Source organism: Mesoplodon bidens (genome assembly GCF_964165515.1).
Source record: "Mesoplodon bidens genome assembly, chromosome: X".
NCBI classification, from domain to species: domain Eukaryota; kingdom Metazoa; phylum Chordata; class Mammalia; order Artiodactyla; family Ziphiidae; genus Mesoplodon; species Mesoplodon bidens.
In genome coordinates, this window is record NC_138163.1 from 80,395,702 (window position 1) to 80,414,346 (window position 18,645).

The following is an 18,645-nucleotide window of genomic DNA, read 5'->3' on the forward strand; positions in this document are numbered from 1 at the left end:
TTTTCAGGCAGGCTTGGGCATTCTGGAATGTGAATCTGTGTCTGGACCCAGGCTGGACCTGGGTGGTGGTGGGAGGGAGAACACATCAAACTTGGCAAAGAAGAAGCCGCAAGTAACCAAAGAATGGAGAGAGCCAGGGAAGCCCATAAGGCCAAGCTCCCTTACTTGGCTGAGACCTCATTTACCCTGTTCTCTTAGCCTTTTTTTAAGAAATGATTGCCCTCTTTGGTCTTCATTGCACTACCCATACACAAGCCTGGCTCATATGTTTTTCCCACATCTGTGTCCAGCTTTGGATACAGGTAATTATAGAGTTACGGGCTCTTGATGTTGCAAAGCAATGCAGCAGTGCAGTTGCTTGGACTTAGTCCTCTATCATTCTCCAGCTGCCACAGCATTCAGTCCTCAGTTGCATTCCTCGGGACTGCAAAACCATGTTTGCTTGCCCGTCTCAAGAGGTGCCCCTGCTCCAAGGGGCCAGCTGTTTAGATCTGTTCCTCATTTTAAGCCCTGGGTCTCTTACAAGAGTGTCAATTACCCTGCAGTGTGATAACGACCAACTCTCCTCCTGTTTACAATGTATCTTCCAGCTGAGAACCAAAACCACCTTGGCCTCCTTTAGCAGGGCTTTTCAATCTTCATACTCTTGGGCCAGATAACTTGTGGGTGGCTGCCCTGTATATTGTGGGATGTTGAGCAGCATTTATGGCCTCTACCCACCAGATGTTAACAGCATGCCCTTCTGTTCTTCTCTGTTGTGATAACCAGAAACTGACTTGAGCCATAGCCAGATCCCCCATGGGAGCAAAATTGCCCTGTGTTAAGAACCACTGCCTTCTAGATCTCACCATCACCTTCATTTAACATCTTATTGCAGACCACTTAATCTCCCTTGCCCCTCATGGCAGGATTTGGAGTGAAAAACAGTTGTTTTGGATGTCTTCCTCCATCTGAGGTGTGATGAACCTGTGAAGTCATTGCATATTTAACTGGGCGTGTCTAATGGTCATCTCTGGTGTCCAGGCCTCTGGTCCAGTGGATGAGGAAGCCTGTTGAGCTGTGGCTAAGGACAGCGTCTCCACTCCTGGCTGCGTCCTGGGCTTGGAGTCAAGCAGTGTAATACTGGTCTTGCCAAAGAACTGAGCAACATACAAACTAGTCAGGCAAAAGTAGGATGCATGCCCAGGTGTCTCCCAAGCCCAGGTTTGACCCCACAGGGCATCTCTGCCTTCCATATTGCAAACTAAAGCGCAATTGGCTGGGGCCACGGGACTGCTGCTTAAGCAGGAGAAAGGGAATTTCTGCAGAACTGGGTCCAGCCAAATCCAGTGGCAGAGGGGTGTGGAAGTGCCACACACATTATTTCAGCCTAATTCTCTTGCCAGGAGTGGAGCTTATCGAGAAACAATGAGGGGCCAGATCAGAAGTACTCTTTATGGTGCCCCTTGAGAAACAGGCAGGGAAGACTGAAAGGCTAGAGGGCAGGGGTCACTGAATGCTGGTGGATTCTTTTACACTTTCTAGGTTTGTCCTGAGTCTCAGCAGATGATGGAAATGGTTTGAATTTTAGCTAAGGAACCAAAGCAAATATGGGGGATGAAAGGCCTCCAAGTTGGTTTTTTCCACAAGTGCAGTGGTTTCCTAGACGCTGACTGGCCAGCCATCTTTTCCAAATGCGGAATTGGTGTATTTGGCTGCATTCTCTTCATATCACCAGAATTTTTTAAACATTTTAAGTTTATTTTGGTTATTTGTTAAGCTAGCACAGGGATTTTTTTTTTTTAAGCAACTAGTCCCAATGTGGGGGAAGATTTCCATCCTCATACCAAGTTGTATCGGTGGACTTAGCAAAAGCAGCCTGTATCATTAGAATGAGCTCCAGTTTCCAAATATATGGCTTGAGTCTTTGTAGGCTTAAGAAGGCTTCCAATTTGATTCATCAAATCTTAGAACTAGAGGGAATCTTAGAGATCATCTCAGCAGAAAGGCAGACAAATGGTCCCAAGATAAAACTGACTGAAGCAAGCAGAACTTTATTGGGTTTGGTTTACTTCCCTTGTGCCTTTAGCAGACTGGGCCTCATGCTCCACTCAGGGCAGCACAACACAGATTTGAATGAGAACGAGACTACAACAAGCTAGGACTTGTGTAGAACCTTATAGCTCTACAAGAGCCCTCTTGATTCTTTGAGATCCGAATCCTGTGTTGTTTCTAAACCAGATGTTAAAGAAGGGCCATATCCACCCCTCTGCCCTCTGACCCATGCCAATCAGCTCTATACAAAGTCTTTGCCATCTCATTTCACGGCAAATGCCGTCTTACCAGCTACTCAAGTCAAACACTTTGGACTTGTCCTTGATTCTACTCCTTTTCTAATGTTCCACACATAATTTTTATTAGAAAATTCTGTTGGTTCTACCTTCAAAATATATCCAGAGTCCACATTGGGTGATATTTAGGAATTACTGGTCATTTTTTACATGATAATCATAAAGAGTCCTTATCTTTCTGTGACACATAATGAAGGGTTTGCAGAAGAAATGACAAGCAATCTGGAATTTGCTTTAAAATAATATTGTGGGTGAGGAATATCAATGAAACAGTATTGACCATGTACTGATAATGTTGAAGCTGGGTGATGAGTACATGGGGTTCATTACACCAGTCACAACACTTCTGTATATGTTTCTTTTTTTCTTTTTCTTTTTCTTTTCTTTTTTTTTTTTTTGATTGTATTCGATCTTCACTGCTGTTCACGGGCTTTCTCTGGTTGCAGCAAGCAGGGGCTACTCTTCATTGTGGAGCACGGGCTTCTCATTGCGGTGGCTTCTCTTGTTGCGGAGCACGGGCTTCAGTAGTTGCAGCACGTGGGCTCAGTAGTTGTGGGGCATGGGCTTAGTTGCTCCACAGCATGTGGGATCTTCCCAGACCAGGGATTTATCTTTGGTTGTGTTGGGTCTTTGTTGCTGCGTGCGGGCTTTCTCTAGTTGCAGTGAGTGGGGGCTACTCTTCATTGCGGTGCACGGGCTTCTCACTGCGGTGGCTTCTCTTGTAGCAGAGCACGGGCTCTAGTCGCGCAGGCTTCAGTAGTTGTGGCTCACAGGCGCAGTAGTTGTGGCTCACGCGTTTAGTTGCTCCACAGCATGTGGGATATTCCCGGACCAGGGCTCAAACCTGCGTCCCCTGCATTGGCAGGCAGATTCTTAACCACTGCGCCACCAGGGCAGTCCCCTCTGTATCCCCTCTGTATATGTTTGACATTTTTCACAATAAACTTTTAAAGGGACAACAAAATGGTAAGGTGTCTGCCCTCCCCTGGCTCCCAAACAATATCAGACCACTTCTTATCACCTGCATTGCTACTACCCTGGTCTGAGCCACCAACGACTCTGGCCTACATTATAGATTATAGCATTAACCCCTGACTGGCTTCCTGGCTTCCATCCTTACCTCCCTACAGTCTCAACCCAGCAGCCAGAGGAACCCTGTTTAAAGTGTGTAAGTTAGGTCACTCCTCTACTCAGAGGCCCCAGTGGCTCCCATCTCACTCAGACTAAAATCCACCGTCATCACAAGGCCCCATGAGGCCCCCTACAATCTGGCCTCTGACTTCATCTCCTACTACTCTCCCCCTGGATTAATCTGTGCCAGCCACACTGGCCTCCTGCTGTTTATTTTTTGTTTGTTTCATTTTTATTTTGTTTTTTTAGTGTTTTGTTTCTCCTGCTGTTTCTTGAACAAGAGAGGTACTCTCCTGTCTTAGCACCTTGCATTGACTCTATACAGCTAGTTTATATTATGAACTTTCAAATATATAGGAAAAGCCAAAAGAGTAGTACAGTGATCACCTGTAGAGACACTAGCTAGATTCAATAATAGTTAATTAACGTTTTGTCACATTTGCTTTATTTCTCTGTGTAGACATGTACACACACACCTATTTTTCGAACCCTTCGAAAGTCAGTTGAAGACATCATGACCTTGAGTTCCTGGTGCCAAGAAATGTCAAGTGCTGGCTCTCGGGGGCTCCACTCAAGGAGTTAATTTCCATGTTACCTTGGGTAACTGGACACCCAAGAGAGATGCTGTCTTTTCAGGGAGGACTTATCCATCCTAAATCAGGGAAATCCGCTCATCTGCCCCAGGTTGTTGGGCCTGGAAAATTCCCCAAACCCAAAGATCAATCCTAAAGGCCAAAGAGAGGATGAAAAATGAAAAGGTTTGATTTGCTCAGGCAGGAGTTTGTGGGCCAATTTTTTTTTCTCTACCATTTTGATTTCTGAGGATGTGGTACTGTTTGGACAATAAATAATAATAATAAAGAATGTTCCTAAGAGACAACAAATAGCCTTTATTAATAATAATAACAACAACAGAAAGAAGAAACTTCTCAAGAGCCAACAGCTTTTCAGTATATTCCAGGGACTTTCGTAGGGATATGCTCATGTGTTTTTCTTAGCTTTTCTAGCAATGGTGAACATGTATAATTAGTGGTGTGCTGGTAAATCTTAAACATCTAGCTCTCTGGAAAAAATGTGTGTGTGTGTGTGTGTGTGTGTGTGCGCGTATCTACATAGGTTTATTGTACATTTTACTAATATAAAGGATGTATAGGGCTTCCCTGGTGGTGCAGTGGTTAAGAATCCGCCTGCCAATGCAGGGGACATGGGTACGAGCCCTGGTCCGAGAAGATCCCACATGCCGTGGAGCAGCTAGGCCCATGTGCCACAACTACCGAGCCTGTGCTCTAGAGCCTGCGAGCCACAACTGCTAAGCCTGCATGCCACAACTACTGAAGCCTGCATGCCTAGAGCCCATGCTCAGCAGCAAGAGAAGCCACCGCAGTGAGAAGCCCGTACACCGCAATGAAGAGTAGCCCCTGCTCACCACAACTAGAGAAATGCCGCGAGCAGCAACGAAGACCCAACGCAGCCAAAAATAAATAAAAAAATAAATAAAAGGATATATAACACAATTTGCAAGTAAGAAAGTAGGCAAGACTCTTTACTGTGAATTCCATATAGCCAGTTGATTCTCACAGAATGTTTTCATTGATTTTTGCCAAACTCTTGTATCCATATCAACCTATCATCATGGTTGCAATTGACAAAGAAATGTAGTTCTGACAAGTGTTGATATTTTTGTTTGCATTAACAAATAAGACAAAAGTGAAATAACCAAGACATATGTTAGAACTTCACTCATTTGTCAATGACATGAACAACTTATTTGCTGAATCAGATAATACTTTCCAAATACTGAGAGAATGTTTCCATATTTTTTTGTACAATTTACAATGTAATGCCTACAAGACACAACACGTTTCTAAGTTTTATCAGCATTTTAACATTTTTCTCCATCAGTTCCTTAACTCTAGACAATCAACAAAACAGTAATCAAGTCCTGATTTGTAGTGTTTACCAATTTCCATAGCCTATTTCAAGCTACCACCATGAACAGGCAGCTGGGAAGAAGTTAGCAGTAGTACACCATTATATAGCATTCCCACCATGAGGATACAGCAGGTGCAAATAACCTCAAGATTATAGATAACAGTAAAATGTAGTAAAATAATTAGGAAGTGATGAGTTTTTAGTATTTATTTATTACCTCTATTGAATATAAGTTACTTAATTGTAAGTTTATATATTAACATTTAGAATTTTTTTCTAATTGATTATTTTTTTATTGGAATCTAATTGATTTAAAATATTGTGTTAGTTTCTGCTGTACAATGAAGTGAATCAGCTATATGTATACATATTCCCCTCCCTCTTGGACCTCCTTACACCGCCCCCATCCCATCCCACCCATCTAGGTCATCACAGAGCACCGAGCTGAGATCCCTGTGCTATACAGCAGGTTCCCACTAGCTACCTATTTTACACATGGTAGTGTATACTTCTGTCAAACCTGATCTCCCAATTCATCCCACCCTCCCCTTCGCCCCCTGTGTCCACATGTCCGTTTTCTATGTCTGCGTCTCTATTCCTGCCCTGTAAATAGGTTCATCTGTACCATTTTTCTAGATTCCACATATATGCGTTAATATGCGATATTCCTCTCAGAAATCTGACTTCATTCTGTATGACAGACTCTAAGTCCATCCATCCACATCTCTACAAATGACCCAATTTCCTTCCTTTTTATGGCTGAGTAATATTCCATTATATATATATATATATATATATATATATATATATATATATATATATATACCACATCTTCTTTATCCATTCATCAGTTGATGGACATTTAGGTTGCTTCCATTTCCTGGCTATTGTAAATAGTGCTGCAGTGAACACTGGGGTACATGTGACTTTTTTTAAAATTTATTTTTGGCTGCGTTGAGTCTTTGTTGCTACGTGCGGGCTTTCTCTAGTTGTGGCGAGCAGGGGCTACTCTTCGTTGTGGTGCGCAGGCTTCTCATTGTGTGGCTTCTCTTGTCACGGAGCACAGGCTCTAGGGGTACGGGCTTCAGTAGTTGTGGCTTGCGGGCTCTAGAGCTCAGGCTCAGTAGTTGTGGCACACGGGCTTAGTTGCTCCGTGGCATGTGGGATCTTCCCAGACCAGGGCTCGAAGCCGTGTCCCCTGCATTGGCAGGCATATTCTTAACCACTGCACCACCAGGGAAGTCCACGTGTGACTTTTTGAATTATGGTTTTCTCCGGGTTATGCCCGATAGTGGGATTGCTGGGTCATATGGTAATTCTATTTTTAGTTTATTAAGGAACCTCCATACTGTTCTCCATAGTGGCTGTATCAATTTACATTTCCACCAGCAGTGCAAGAGGGTTCCCTTTTCTCCACACCCACTCCAGCATTTATTGTTTGTAGATTTTTAAAATTGTGTCACTTCCTCTTCAAGGCTTCTTGTTCAAACACACTGCCTGTAGAATCAGGTCCAAATGCCTGGGCTACCCTTGCAAACCCTCCCCAGTGTGGTCCTAAGCTATTTTCTCAATAGGGGAAAACACGCTAGCTCCCGATTCCCAGGTTTCTATTCCCCGCAACTTCTTTCTTGGAGTCAGACCCACATAGTCACCTGCCACCCGGAGTCTCCTCTTGGACGTCTCCTCAGCATGTCCCAAGTAGAACACATCCTTTTCCTCTCCCTCCCGCCCCCACAGTGCTTCTATTCCTATAGTCAATGATTTTCTTTTTGGCCCTCAAATTTACCCCGTTCTTGTCTCTCTTCATATTATTTGGACACTTTTTTCTTCCAGGAACATTTTTTTTTTTCGCTCCATTCTCCTGCATGCCCTTCCCCTATCTGTTTTTTCTGGTGGACTCTCACCCATCCTTCCAGGCTCAGCTGAGATGTTGCTTCCTCTGGGAAACCTCTGGGAAGAGTAGGGGCCCATGGCCCACCATTTCCCTGTTCTTCTCATCATGGAATTTACCACACTGTATTATAATTGTCTATTTAATTGTCTGTCTTTTCCGGGAGACTGCGAGGCCCTAAAGGCTAATCTTGCTCACTGCTGTATCCCCAGTATCTAGCCCAGTAACTGGCACATTGTGGGTGCTGAATGAATGAATGAATGAGAGGTATATCCTGCAGTTCCCCTACAAACCCTTCCCTCCATCTGTCTTGTATCCTTACTGCACACCTTGTACTTTTTCATTTTCAAAAAAAAAGCCACAGTTTTTGCTTGTGCTTAAGGGGACAAGGTCAGAAAATGTCACGTTCTCAAATTGGAACTAATACAATCAACAATGAATAGATGAGATCAGCCATCTGCAAAATAATCCACTTTAAGGGTTGGTTTGTAAATGTGGTACCAATGAGACAAGGGTGCTTCTCAGGTCTCTATGGTGACCAGCATGTTGCCACAGGCTGGGAATCTGCCAAATATAAAGAAAGCAATAATGTCAATCAATTGTAACCTGATTGCTGGAGATAATGCTGTATAAGCAGGAGGGCCCTGGTTTACATGAGGTCTTGAAAAGATCTGAGCCAAAGAGTGACCCATTTTCTGTGTCTGACTGTCATCAAGTGCTACATGCAGTCCTTTGCAGTTTATAAAGCACCTCTGTGTGTTACCTCAGTGAATCTCCATGATGACCCTGCCAAGTGGGCCTTATCATTTTACAGATGACAAAAATAAAGTTCAGGGAGGTGAGTCAACTTGCCCTAAATCACTCCCTACCACTAACGTCCACACCTTTACTAAGCCCACAGGGAGTGAGAGGTTTATGAACCCAAGGACAGAAATACCTCTAGGGTAGAGACAGAAAGTTCCTTCTGTGACCAGGTGGTCAACCCACCCACTTGGGTTCAGTCTGATTCTGTGCTCAGTTAACAGCTGTTGGCTTTGAAGAGCTTTGGCTCAGGGCCTTGGGAGGGGGGTAGGAGTCGTGTGGGGGAGGATTGCTGCCAGGCCAGTCTTTTGTTCATTCAGCAAACATTTACTGGACAACTACTATGTGCACAACAGTGCTAAGAGATTGGAGTATAGTGGTGAATGAGACACAGAACTCCTCCCCAAACTGACGGCCTAATTCCAGGAGCCTGACAAGTAAATGTTTATAAATATGGTGTGATGGATGCTTTGAGAAGGGAAACACAGGGTCCTCTGGGGACCCATAGAAAAGCCATCTACAGTGGTCTGGGGGAGGGTCTAGGAAGGCTTCCCAGGGGAATCGATGCCTGAGCTGGTAACGGAAGGGACTTAGCAATAGAAAAAGGGGCTTGAGGAACCAGAGGATGGGAAGAGAAGAGCTTTCCAGGGTTAGATAAGCAACAGGGACCTACTGTATACCACAGGGAACTAAACTCGATATTACATAATAACGTATAATGGAAAAGGTGCTGAAAAATAATATATATATATATATATATATTTATATATATAACTGAATCGCTGTGCTGTACACCTGAAACTTACACCGTATTGTAAATCAACTATACGTCAATATAATTTTTTTTTAAAGAATAACTTTCCAGGGAGAGAGTGAAAAAGCTGGGGGGTGGGGGGTGGCGAGAGTTTGTGGCAATGAAAAGAAGGGAAAAGATGTGGTGGGGGGGGTTGTGAGAGGTGAGCCTGGAGAGGGAATCATAAAATCCAAAGTAATATAATAATAACCTCATAGTAATAATGTCTAATACAATATAAGAAGATCCACGGTGTTATTAATTGTAATTATTAATCATTAGTTGATTCAATCAATAATTTATATGACTGATACTGCTAAGTTTAAAATCATAAGATCTCACTTGCAGTGAATGATTAAAGCACATCTTCTCAGGGCACGGAGCTCAGTGCATTCCACACACTACCTTCCGTCAGTCTCACAACAAGCCTACCAGGTAGGTGCTGCTATTGTCCTACTTTACAAGTGAGAAAACTGCAGGTCAGAGAGTTTAACAAGTGTACTGAAAGTCACATTCGCTATTAGGTGGCTGGTCTGACATCAGGATCGAGGTTTAATATCGACTCCAGAAGGCATAAATTATGAATTTGGGATTAACATATACACACTACTATATATAAAATAGATAAACTACAAGGATCTACTGTATAGCACAGAGAACTATACCGATATTTTATAATAACCTATAAGGGAAAAGAATCTGAAAAAGAATATACAATTATATGTGTATATATATATATATATACGCATATATATACATATATACATATATATACGCATATATATATATATATATATATATATATATACACATATATATATATATCACTGTACTGTCTACCTGAAGCTAACACAACATTGTAAATCAACTGTACTTCAATTAAAAACATGTATAGAGGGGCTTCCCTGGTGGCACAGTGGTTAAGAATCCGCCTGCCAATGCAGGGAACACGGGTTTGAGCCCTGGTCCGGGAAGATCCCACATGCCGCGGAGCAACTAACTCCGTGTGCCACAACTACTGAGCCTGCGCCCTAGAGCCTGCGTGCCACAACTACTGAAGCCTGTGCGCCTAGAGCCCGTGCTCCGCAACAAAAGAAGCCACCGCCATGAGACGCCCGCGCACCACAACGAAGAGCAGCCCCCACTCTCTGCAACCAGAGAAAGCCAGTGTGCAGCAATGAAGACCCAATGCAGCCAAAAATAAATAAATAAATTTATAAAAAAAAAAAAGCATGTATATAGACTCCAGAACCTATCCTGGAAAATGGCTTGCCTAATAGCACAGTGCCTCATCACACGTGTATAGGAATTTGGACTTAATCTTTTAATTTATTAATTTATTATTTTTGGCTGCATCGGGTCTTCGTTGCTGTGCGTGGGCTTTCTCTAGTTGCAGCGAGCGGCGGCTACTCTTCTTGAGGTGCAGTGGCTCCTCATTGTGGTGGCTTCTTTTGTTGCAGAGTATGGGTTCTAGGCGTGTGGGTTTCAGTAATTGTGACACGTGGGCTTAGTAGTTGTGGCTTGCAGGCTCTGTACTTGTGGCACACGGGCTTAGTTGCTCCGTGGCATGTGGGATCTTCCCGGACCAGGGCTCGAATCCGTGTCCCCTGCGTTGGCAGGCGGATTCTTAACCACTGCGCCACCAGGGAAGTCCTGGACTTAATCTTAAGAGAAAGTCATAGAAGAGTTTTAGGCAGAGAAGAGACACCCAGATTTTGTTTTCAAAAGCTCACCCTGGGGCTTCCCTGGTGGCGCAGTGGTTGAGAGTCCGCCTGCCGATGCAGGGGACACAGGTTCGTGCCCCGGTCCGGGAAGATCCCACATGCCGCGGAGCGGCTGGGCCTGTGAGCCATGGCCGCTGAGCCTGCACGTCCGGAGCCTGTGCTCCGCAACGGGAGAGGCCACAACAGTGAGAGGCCCGTGTACCGCCAAAAAAAAAAAAAAAAAAAAAAAAAAAGCTCACCCTGGCTGCGGGGTGGAAGATGGACTGGAAGGGAGGTAATAGAGGCAGAGAGGGCAGGGGAAGGCTTTGCTTTCTACTTCCTCTCTCAAATGGTGGTGGCTTGGACTGGGGAAGTGGTGGTGGGGATGGAGAGAAGGCAGTGGATTCATGAGATACGTAGGAGGTAACACTGACAGGCCCTGGTGCCTGATAGGATGTGGGGAGTGAGGGCAAGAAAACTTTGAGGATGCCTCCTGGGGCTCTGGCTTAAGCAAATGGATAAATGGAGAAGCAATTCCTCAAGAAGAGGAGCACTAGAGGAGGAAGAGGTTTCAGGGAAGAAGACACCCATGCAGTTCACACTGCAGGTAGAGCACCAAGTGGTCCAAGAGGCAGCTGGACAGATAGTTCTAGAGCCCAGAGAAGAGGTGTGGATCAGGCATCAGGAAAAAGAAGGCATCAGCCATGGAGGGATGAGGTCTCTCAGGTGCGCACAGTGAGCAAGGCAAGGGCAGATGTACCCCACCCGTTTGTAGGAGAACCAAGGGTAAAGGGCCTGCAGGGAACAGCGAAGAGTGGGCTTGGGAGGAGACAGCGGGCAGACCTGAGGTAGATTAGAGACTTCAACTTCTTGAACTGAAAGGACCTTTGGAAGGTATTTAGTTCAAATCTCTCTCTCAATTATAGATGCCTCCGCAAAGAGGGACACTGGGCAGCCCCGTTGCCAATTTGAGCACTCATGTATTTTGTAGCAAGGATGAGGGCTGGGGGGCTGGGTCTTCAGCCATGGGGAGGGCTACTGAGGGCCAATCCCACTCCCTCAACCCATCCCAGTCCCCCTTGGGATATAAGGCTCTCACCTGTGTGACAAGGGTTTGATCCAACTGTTTGAAGAGACAGTATAGCATAGTGGTTTAGCACACGGCCTTTTTTAAAAAAATAGCTCAGTCTCTCTCTTTTTGGTTTTTTAAATTAATTAATTTATTTATTTTTGGCTGCGTTGGGTCTTCATTGCTGCGTGCAGTCTTTTTCTAGTTGTGGCGAACGGGGGCTACTGTTTGTTGCAGTGTGCGGGCTTCTCGTTGCGGTGGCTTCTCTTATTGCGGAGCACGGGCTCTAGGTGCACAGGCTTCAGTAGTTGTGGCACACGGGCTCAGTAGTTGTGGCTTGTGGGCTCTAGAGCACAGGCTCAGTAGTTGTGGCGCACGGGCTTAGTTGCTCCACGGCATGTGGGATCTTTCTGGACCAGAGCTCGAACCCGTGTCACCTGCACTGGCAGGCGGATTCTTAACCACTGTACCACCAGGGAAGTCCCAGTCTCTCTTTTTAAAAATTTATTTTTATTATTTTTTAAATCTTTAATTCAAGTATGGTTGATTTACAGTGTTGTGTTAGTTTCTGGTGTACAGCAAAGTGATTCAGTTATACATATATACATTTTTTTTCATATTCTTTTCCATTATGGTCTATTACAGGAAACTGAGTATAATTCCCTGTGCTATACAGTAGGACCTTGTTGTTAAGCATATGGCCTTTACAGCAAGACTGCCTGCGTTCAAAACCTCCACCAGCATTCACTAGCTGTGTGACGTTGGGCAAGTCAGTTTACCTCCTAGCGCGATTCTCAGCTTTCCTATCTGTAAAAGGGGATAATAATTGTACCAACCTCATAGCGTTTGTTGTGAGGATAAAATGAACTAGAACAGGGACTTCCCTGGTGGCACAGTGGTTAAGAATCTGCCTGCCAATGCAGGGGACATGGGTTCAAGCCCTGGCCCAGGAAGATCCCACATGCCGTGGAACAACTAAGCCCATGAGCCACAAGTACTGAGCCTGTGCACCACAACTACTGAAGCCCATGTGCCTAGAGCCTGTGCTCCACAACAAGAGAAGCCACTGCAATGAGAAGCCTGCTCACCACAACGAAGAGTAGCGCCCACTCACCACAACTAGAGAAAGCCCATGTGCAGCAACGAAGACCCAACACAGCCAAAAATAAATAAATAAATAAATAAATAAATTTAAAAAAAATGAACTAGAACATTCCCTGGCAGGTAGTAAACTCTATTGAATGTTAGCTGATCCTGGCCAACAAGAATGTATCTGACCCATTACAGTTTCCAAATCCAAATTCTCCAGGGCCCAATTGCTCAATAAAAATGCTTAGGGCAGGACTTCCCTGGTGGTGCAGTGGTTAAGAATCTGCCTGCCAACGCAAGGGACATGGGTTTGAACCCTGGTCCAGGAAGAGCCCACATGCCGCAGAGCAACTAAGCCTGTGCGCCACAACTACAGAGCCTGCGCTCTAGAGCCCGCAAGCCACAACTACTGAAGTCCACGTGCCTAGATCCTGTGCTCTGCAACAAGAGAAGCCACCGCAATGAGAAGCCCGCACACCACAATGAAGAGGGTAGCCCCCCGCTCCTTGCAACTAGAGAAAGCCCGTGCACAGCAACGAAGACCCAACGCAGCCAAAAATAAATTAATTTTTTAAAATGTTTTAAAAAATGCTTAGGGCATTCGTATAGCAGGAACAACAACAAAAGTGTTTGAGGAAAGAATATGATAGCTGATATTTCAAGAGACTCCATCAAAGGAGTCATCACAGGAAAAATCTGAACTTGGTTGGACTTTCCCTTTTTACATTCTGTGATAAGTTCTACTCTGAATCACCTACGGATAGCAGTAGTATTGAGTGTAGATTTGGTGGGGGGTGGTTTACAGGTAGAATCTACATCTTTTCAGTAGTTAGAGCCTCTGGATCATAGTCTCATATAATCCCATTTGAGCCTCTCCTCAAGCCTGCGAGGGAAGTGTCATTTATATCTTTCTTTGTAGAGCTAGAAAATAAGGCTCAGAGAGGTCAAGAACCTTGGCCCAAGTTCACACAATGAATAGGGATGGGGCTGGATGGAAACCCAGGCAGTCTGTTGCCTGAGCCTCCCATGAAGTGGAGGGTTGGTGTTTGTGGTTCTGGAGAGGGGTTCCTCGGCATGGGCCTATTGGTCCCATGTAAGGGCAATTCATGTTTTCATGCAAGGAGTAAGGGAGTAAGGAGGCCCTGGTGGTAGGCCCCAGGCCAGGGTGATTCAGGCAGAAGGCAAAGATGGCTCTTTTGGAAAGCCCCCTCCTTGGGGGCCATGTGTTCACAATCAGTATGTGTACCACTGGGGTGGGAGGGGTGGGCTGTCCTGGTCAGTGGCCAAGCCAGATGTTTGTCATGTGACTCCCCACAGCACAGAGCTCACTACCCCTCATCATGTGGGAATTTGTGTGCCATAGCCCCAATCAGCTTCATCCCTTAATTCAGAAGGTTTCAAAGATCCTCTGGGCCGAGGCTGGCCCAAGGCAGAGCCAGGGAGGAAGAAGGCTGGCCTCCCATCCTCTCACAACTCCCTGTTGGGGCCCATTTCCTCGCACATGACTTTCTTTCCCTCACACTCTTTCTATGCCCAGATGCTCCCTGTCCTCCTGCAGCTTTCCCCACCGTAGGACGTCTACTAAGGCCTGCCTGGCCATTGGCTCCATTTCACCCTGCCTGTTGTGAAGGATGAATCCCTTTGCCCCTCTTTTCCTCCTAACAAAGCCCCACTCATCCTTACAGTCGCCTCCAATGTTGGTTGGCCCTCCTATGAAGCTTCTTCAGCTTCCCCAGAAAGGGAAGGGCAGAGGGGCAAGTGCTCAGGGAGCACATACTCTGTGCCAGCTGTAGCCCTGGGGGTTTTACATACCTCACCTCATTCAATCTTCACAGCAGCCCTGTGAGGTTCTACAGGTAAAGGAACCCGGGTTCGGTGATGGAAAGCAACCTGCCCAAGGTCCCACAGCCGAGAAGGGCAGGGATCTAGCGCAATTTAACTCCCAAGTCCCTATGAACTTGAACTTTCTCCGGATTATACCGCACTGCCTGTCCCAGGACACGTTCTTCCTTGATCACCTTTAACTCCTTTCTTTTTATCCTACCACATGTCCAATCCATCAGCAAATCCCATTGGCTCTACCTTCAAAGTATATCCAGAATCTACCACTTCACCATCTCCACAGGCACCACCCTGGTCTAAGCTCCCATCATCTTTCACCTGGATTACTACAGTGGTACCCTAAGTGCTCCTTTGCCCCCCCTCCCACAGTGCTCCTAACTGCTTCACCCTTGCCCCTCACCACCCTCCGCCTCAACACACACACAGTCTATTTACCACGCAGAAGCTAGAGGGAGCCCATTAAAACACAAGTCAAATCATGTGTCTTCAACTCAAAATCCTGACCTGGCTCTTGTTTCACTTACAGTGTTCGTCCTTATGTTGGCCTACATGGCCTGTGTGCTCTGTTTCTGCCTCTCTCCTAACCCCCTCTCCCTTGCACACTCTGCTCTGGCTATTCTGGACTCACTCCTGCTCCTCCGGATATACCAGACATGCTCTTGTTTCAGGGCCTTTGTATATACTGTTTCTTCTGCCTGGAACATTCTTGGAAATCTGCACAGCTTGCTGCCTCACTTCTTTCAAGTCTTCATTCAAATGATACCTTCTCAGTGAGACTTTCACCATCACCCTGTTTAAAATTTTCCACCCCTGCCCAACCAACGCTTCCTGTTCCTACTTGCCTGTTTCATTTTTCTCCCTTGTTTGCACTTATCACCAACTGTGATGGCTCATTTTTTTTTTTTTTTTTTTTTTTTTTTTTTTTTGCGGTACGCGGGCCTCTCACTGTTGTGGCCTCTCCCGTTGCGGGGCACAGGCTCCGGACGCGCAGGCTCAGCGGCCATGGCCCACGGGCCCAGCCGCTCCGCGGCATATGGGATCCTCCCAGACCGGGGCACGAACCCGTATCCCCTGCATCGGCAGGCGGACTCCCAACCACTGCGCCACCAGGGAGGCCCTATGATGGCTCATTTTATGTGTCAACTTGACTGGGCCATGGGGTGCCCAGATATTTGGCTAAACATTATCTCTGGGTGTGTCTGTGAGGGTGTTTCTGTATGAGATTAACATTTGAAACCGGTAGACCTGAGAAAAGCAGATTGCCCTCTCCAATGTGAATGGGCCTCACCCAATCCATTGAAAGCCTGAATATGATAAAAGTTTGAGGAAGAAAGAAATCCTTTCTCTCTGCATGAGGGATATCAGTTCCCTCTTGCCTTTGGACTTGGACTGGAACTTATACTATCGGTTCTCCTGGCTCAGGCCTTTGGACTTGGACTGGAACTATCTATACCATTGGCTCTCCTGGGGCTCCAGCTTGCCCACTGCACGTCTTGGACTTCTCAAGCCTCCAAAATTGCTTGAGCCAATTCCTTATAGTAAATCTCTTTATGTATATATACACATCCTATTGGTTCTGTTTCTCTGGAGAACCCAGACAAATACACCAACCAACAGTATACTTTCATTATTTAAAAAAAAATTGTTGGTCTCCCTCCACGCCAACGTAAACTTCATGAAGGCAGGGATTTATGTCTGTTTTGTTCACTACTGTATCCTCAGCACAATGCCTGGTACTTAACAAATATATGTTGAATGAATAATGGCCCGTATAATTGTACCTTGTTTGTGTGTCTTATGTATGTGCATGTGTGTATGTGTGTGTGTGTCTCCCAGGAGTCTGTGACATACTCCACCACAGAGCGGCCATTGCAGCCCTAATGCCAGGCAAAGTGTCCACCACCAAAAGTGCCCAGTACATATTGAATGAAATGCCTTGATATGATCCATCCAGAATGTTGAGCTTCCAGAACCAAACAGGTGCGGACAAAGAATGTTGCCTGCCATTCCAGTAAACATCAAATGTTGCCGCCATCAAGCCGTCAGCCACTGCAGCCTCCCCCCACATGCACCCCTTCAAGGTGCACCCTGAGGGGAATTCAAATGGAGAAAAACAGAAAACATTCCTTTGCTTTGGATACTGACTGGCCTTAGATAGTTAGTTAAGATGCATATCTAAGGAAGAATTTCAATGACCACAGACTCTTGCATCTACTCATACGTAGAAAAAGCACTAAAATAATTAACTGAGATAGCTGATCCTCATGACTAGCAGTAACTTTTCCCAAGATGTATGCTTGACATTATGTATTTCCCAGGCAAAAAAAAAAAAAAAAAATTCCTGTGTATTCTGGCTCCTCCCCTACCTCTTTAGGAGCAGCTCCTGAGAGCTGTGTGAGAGGCTGACTCCCGGGCTACAGTCCTCAGTAAGGTCCCCCTCCCCCTCCCCCCCACCCCCCCAAACTTAACTTGAAACCGTTAGGTTGTGTGTTTTTCTTCAATGGGCACAGGACAGAGCCCTCCTCAGTACCCTCCTCAGTACCGAGTGCAGGAAGACTCCCTCTCTGTTTCCCCCACCCCGCCCCAAACCCCAACCTCGGCTCGGCCACCTCCACCCGGCCTCCCTCCCTCCCTTCCTTGCCTCTTCCCTCCCTTCCCCCAGCCAAGCCCTCCGCGCCCGCCCGGGTACAGGCGATTATCTGGGGGTGGTAATTATTGCGAGTAAATTGGAAGTTGTTTTGCCCAGGGCTGTGTCTCACGCAGGTCGATTTGTATGCTTCCTGGGCACTTGTGACAATCCAGAAATGCCATAGCAACGGCCCCAGCGCCACCGGGCTCCGGGCGGCCGGCAGGGCCAGGGGCACAGCCGCACTCCCAGGCCGGCCTCCCGGAGCCTCGGTTTCCCCGTTGCTACCACCGGATGTTATACTAACCCGCACGCGGGCTGTCGTGGGGCAGAAACAAGATAATGGCTGGAACAGCTTGTACAACTGTAAATCGAGGGCCGCTTATGAGAACAATGATTATTCTTCTCTGTGGGATTGTCTCCTTTCCCATTTATTTCTCCCCGCCTTTCTGCGGCTCCCCCTGCCGCCTCGCCCCCGCCCGGAGCCAGCGCCTGCCAGATTCCCCCGCCGCCGCAGGAGCGAGGGCCCTGCTGGCCCGCCTTTGTTCAGTGCAAAAATCACGGCCCCTGAACACCTTTTGGCTATGAGGCCCACAGAGACACTGCCAGCTCATCCCGCGGGGGCCAAGCCACTGATTAAATTGTATTCACTCTGCCTTTCGGTCATTCAGATGGGCTGGGACTAGGCCAGCTGGAATTAGTGACAAATTTGAAGCAGAGAATATCGACAAAGAAAGGACGTTTTATTGCCTGCAATGACACGCGATAATTCAAAGGAGGCTCCCAGAGTGTTTCCAAGGAGAGATTTAGTTAGGGAATAAATAAGACTTTTGCTAATTATTTGGATAGACGCAGACCTTAAAGTCCTTAAAATCAGTTTTGTTCCTTCCAAGGAGATGGAAAACAACCCTTCCTTCTCCAATCGCCTCCTCTGTATCTAAATCTGAGATCCTGACCAAAAGAAGGCTTTGAAAACAAGAAAGCACTGTTGAACTATTCATTCATTCCAAACATTTTTTAAGCACCTACTATGTGCCAGAACTATTTCGGGTATTGGACATCCAGATATGGAGCTAATGTTCTAGAGGAGGAACAGACAGTATGGAAGTAAACAGAAAGGAGATAAGTTTAAATAGTAGTAAGGGCTCTAAAGGATATAAACAGGAAGGTCTCGAGGGAGAGGTGGCTGAGATTTAAATGATAAGGAGCCAGCCATACTAAGATTTTAGGGGAAGGTGTTCCTGGCAGAGGGAATAGCAAATGTAAAGACCCTCTGTGGAAATGGGCTTGGTAGTTCCCAGAAAGCCAATGTGGTTGAGGTGAAATGAACGAACAAGATGAGATTCGGACAGGCCAGGTCACTAGGGATTTGCAGGCCACAGTAAGGAGTTTGGATGGTATTTTCAGTGCATTGTGAACTCACTGAAAGGTCTTAAGC

The 18,645-nt window shown here is 46.1% G+C and overlaps 1 protein-coding gene across 1 annotated transcript in view; it reads right to left on the bottom strand.

Moving 5' to 3' along the window:
* Positions 1-7,758: 7,758 nt before the first annotated feature.
* Positions 7,759-18,645, bottom strand: part of PIN4 (peptidylprolyl cis/trans isomerase, NIMA-interacting 4) — a gene marked incomplete at its 3' end in the record, with an annotated part of 96,669 nt that continues 85,782 nt past the window's right edge. The window contains exon 4 of the mRNA XM_081222210.1: positions 7,759-7,848. Coding sequence (XP_081078336.1) covers positions 7,759-7,848 — 90 coding nt within the window. The remainder of the gene's footprint in view (positions 7,849-18,645) is intronic.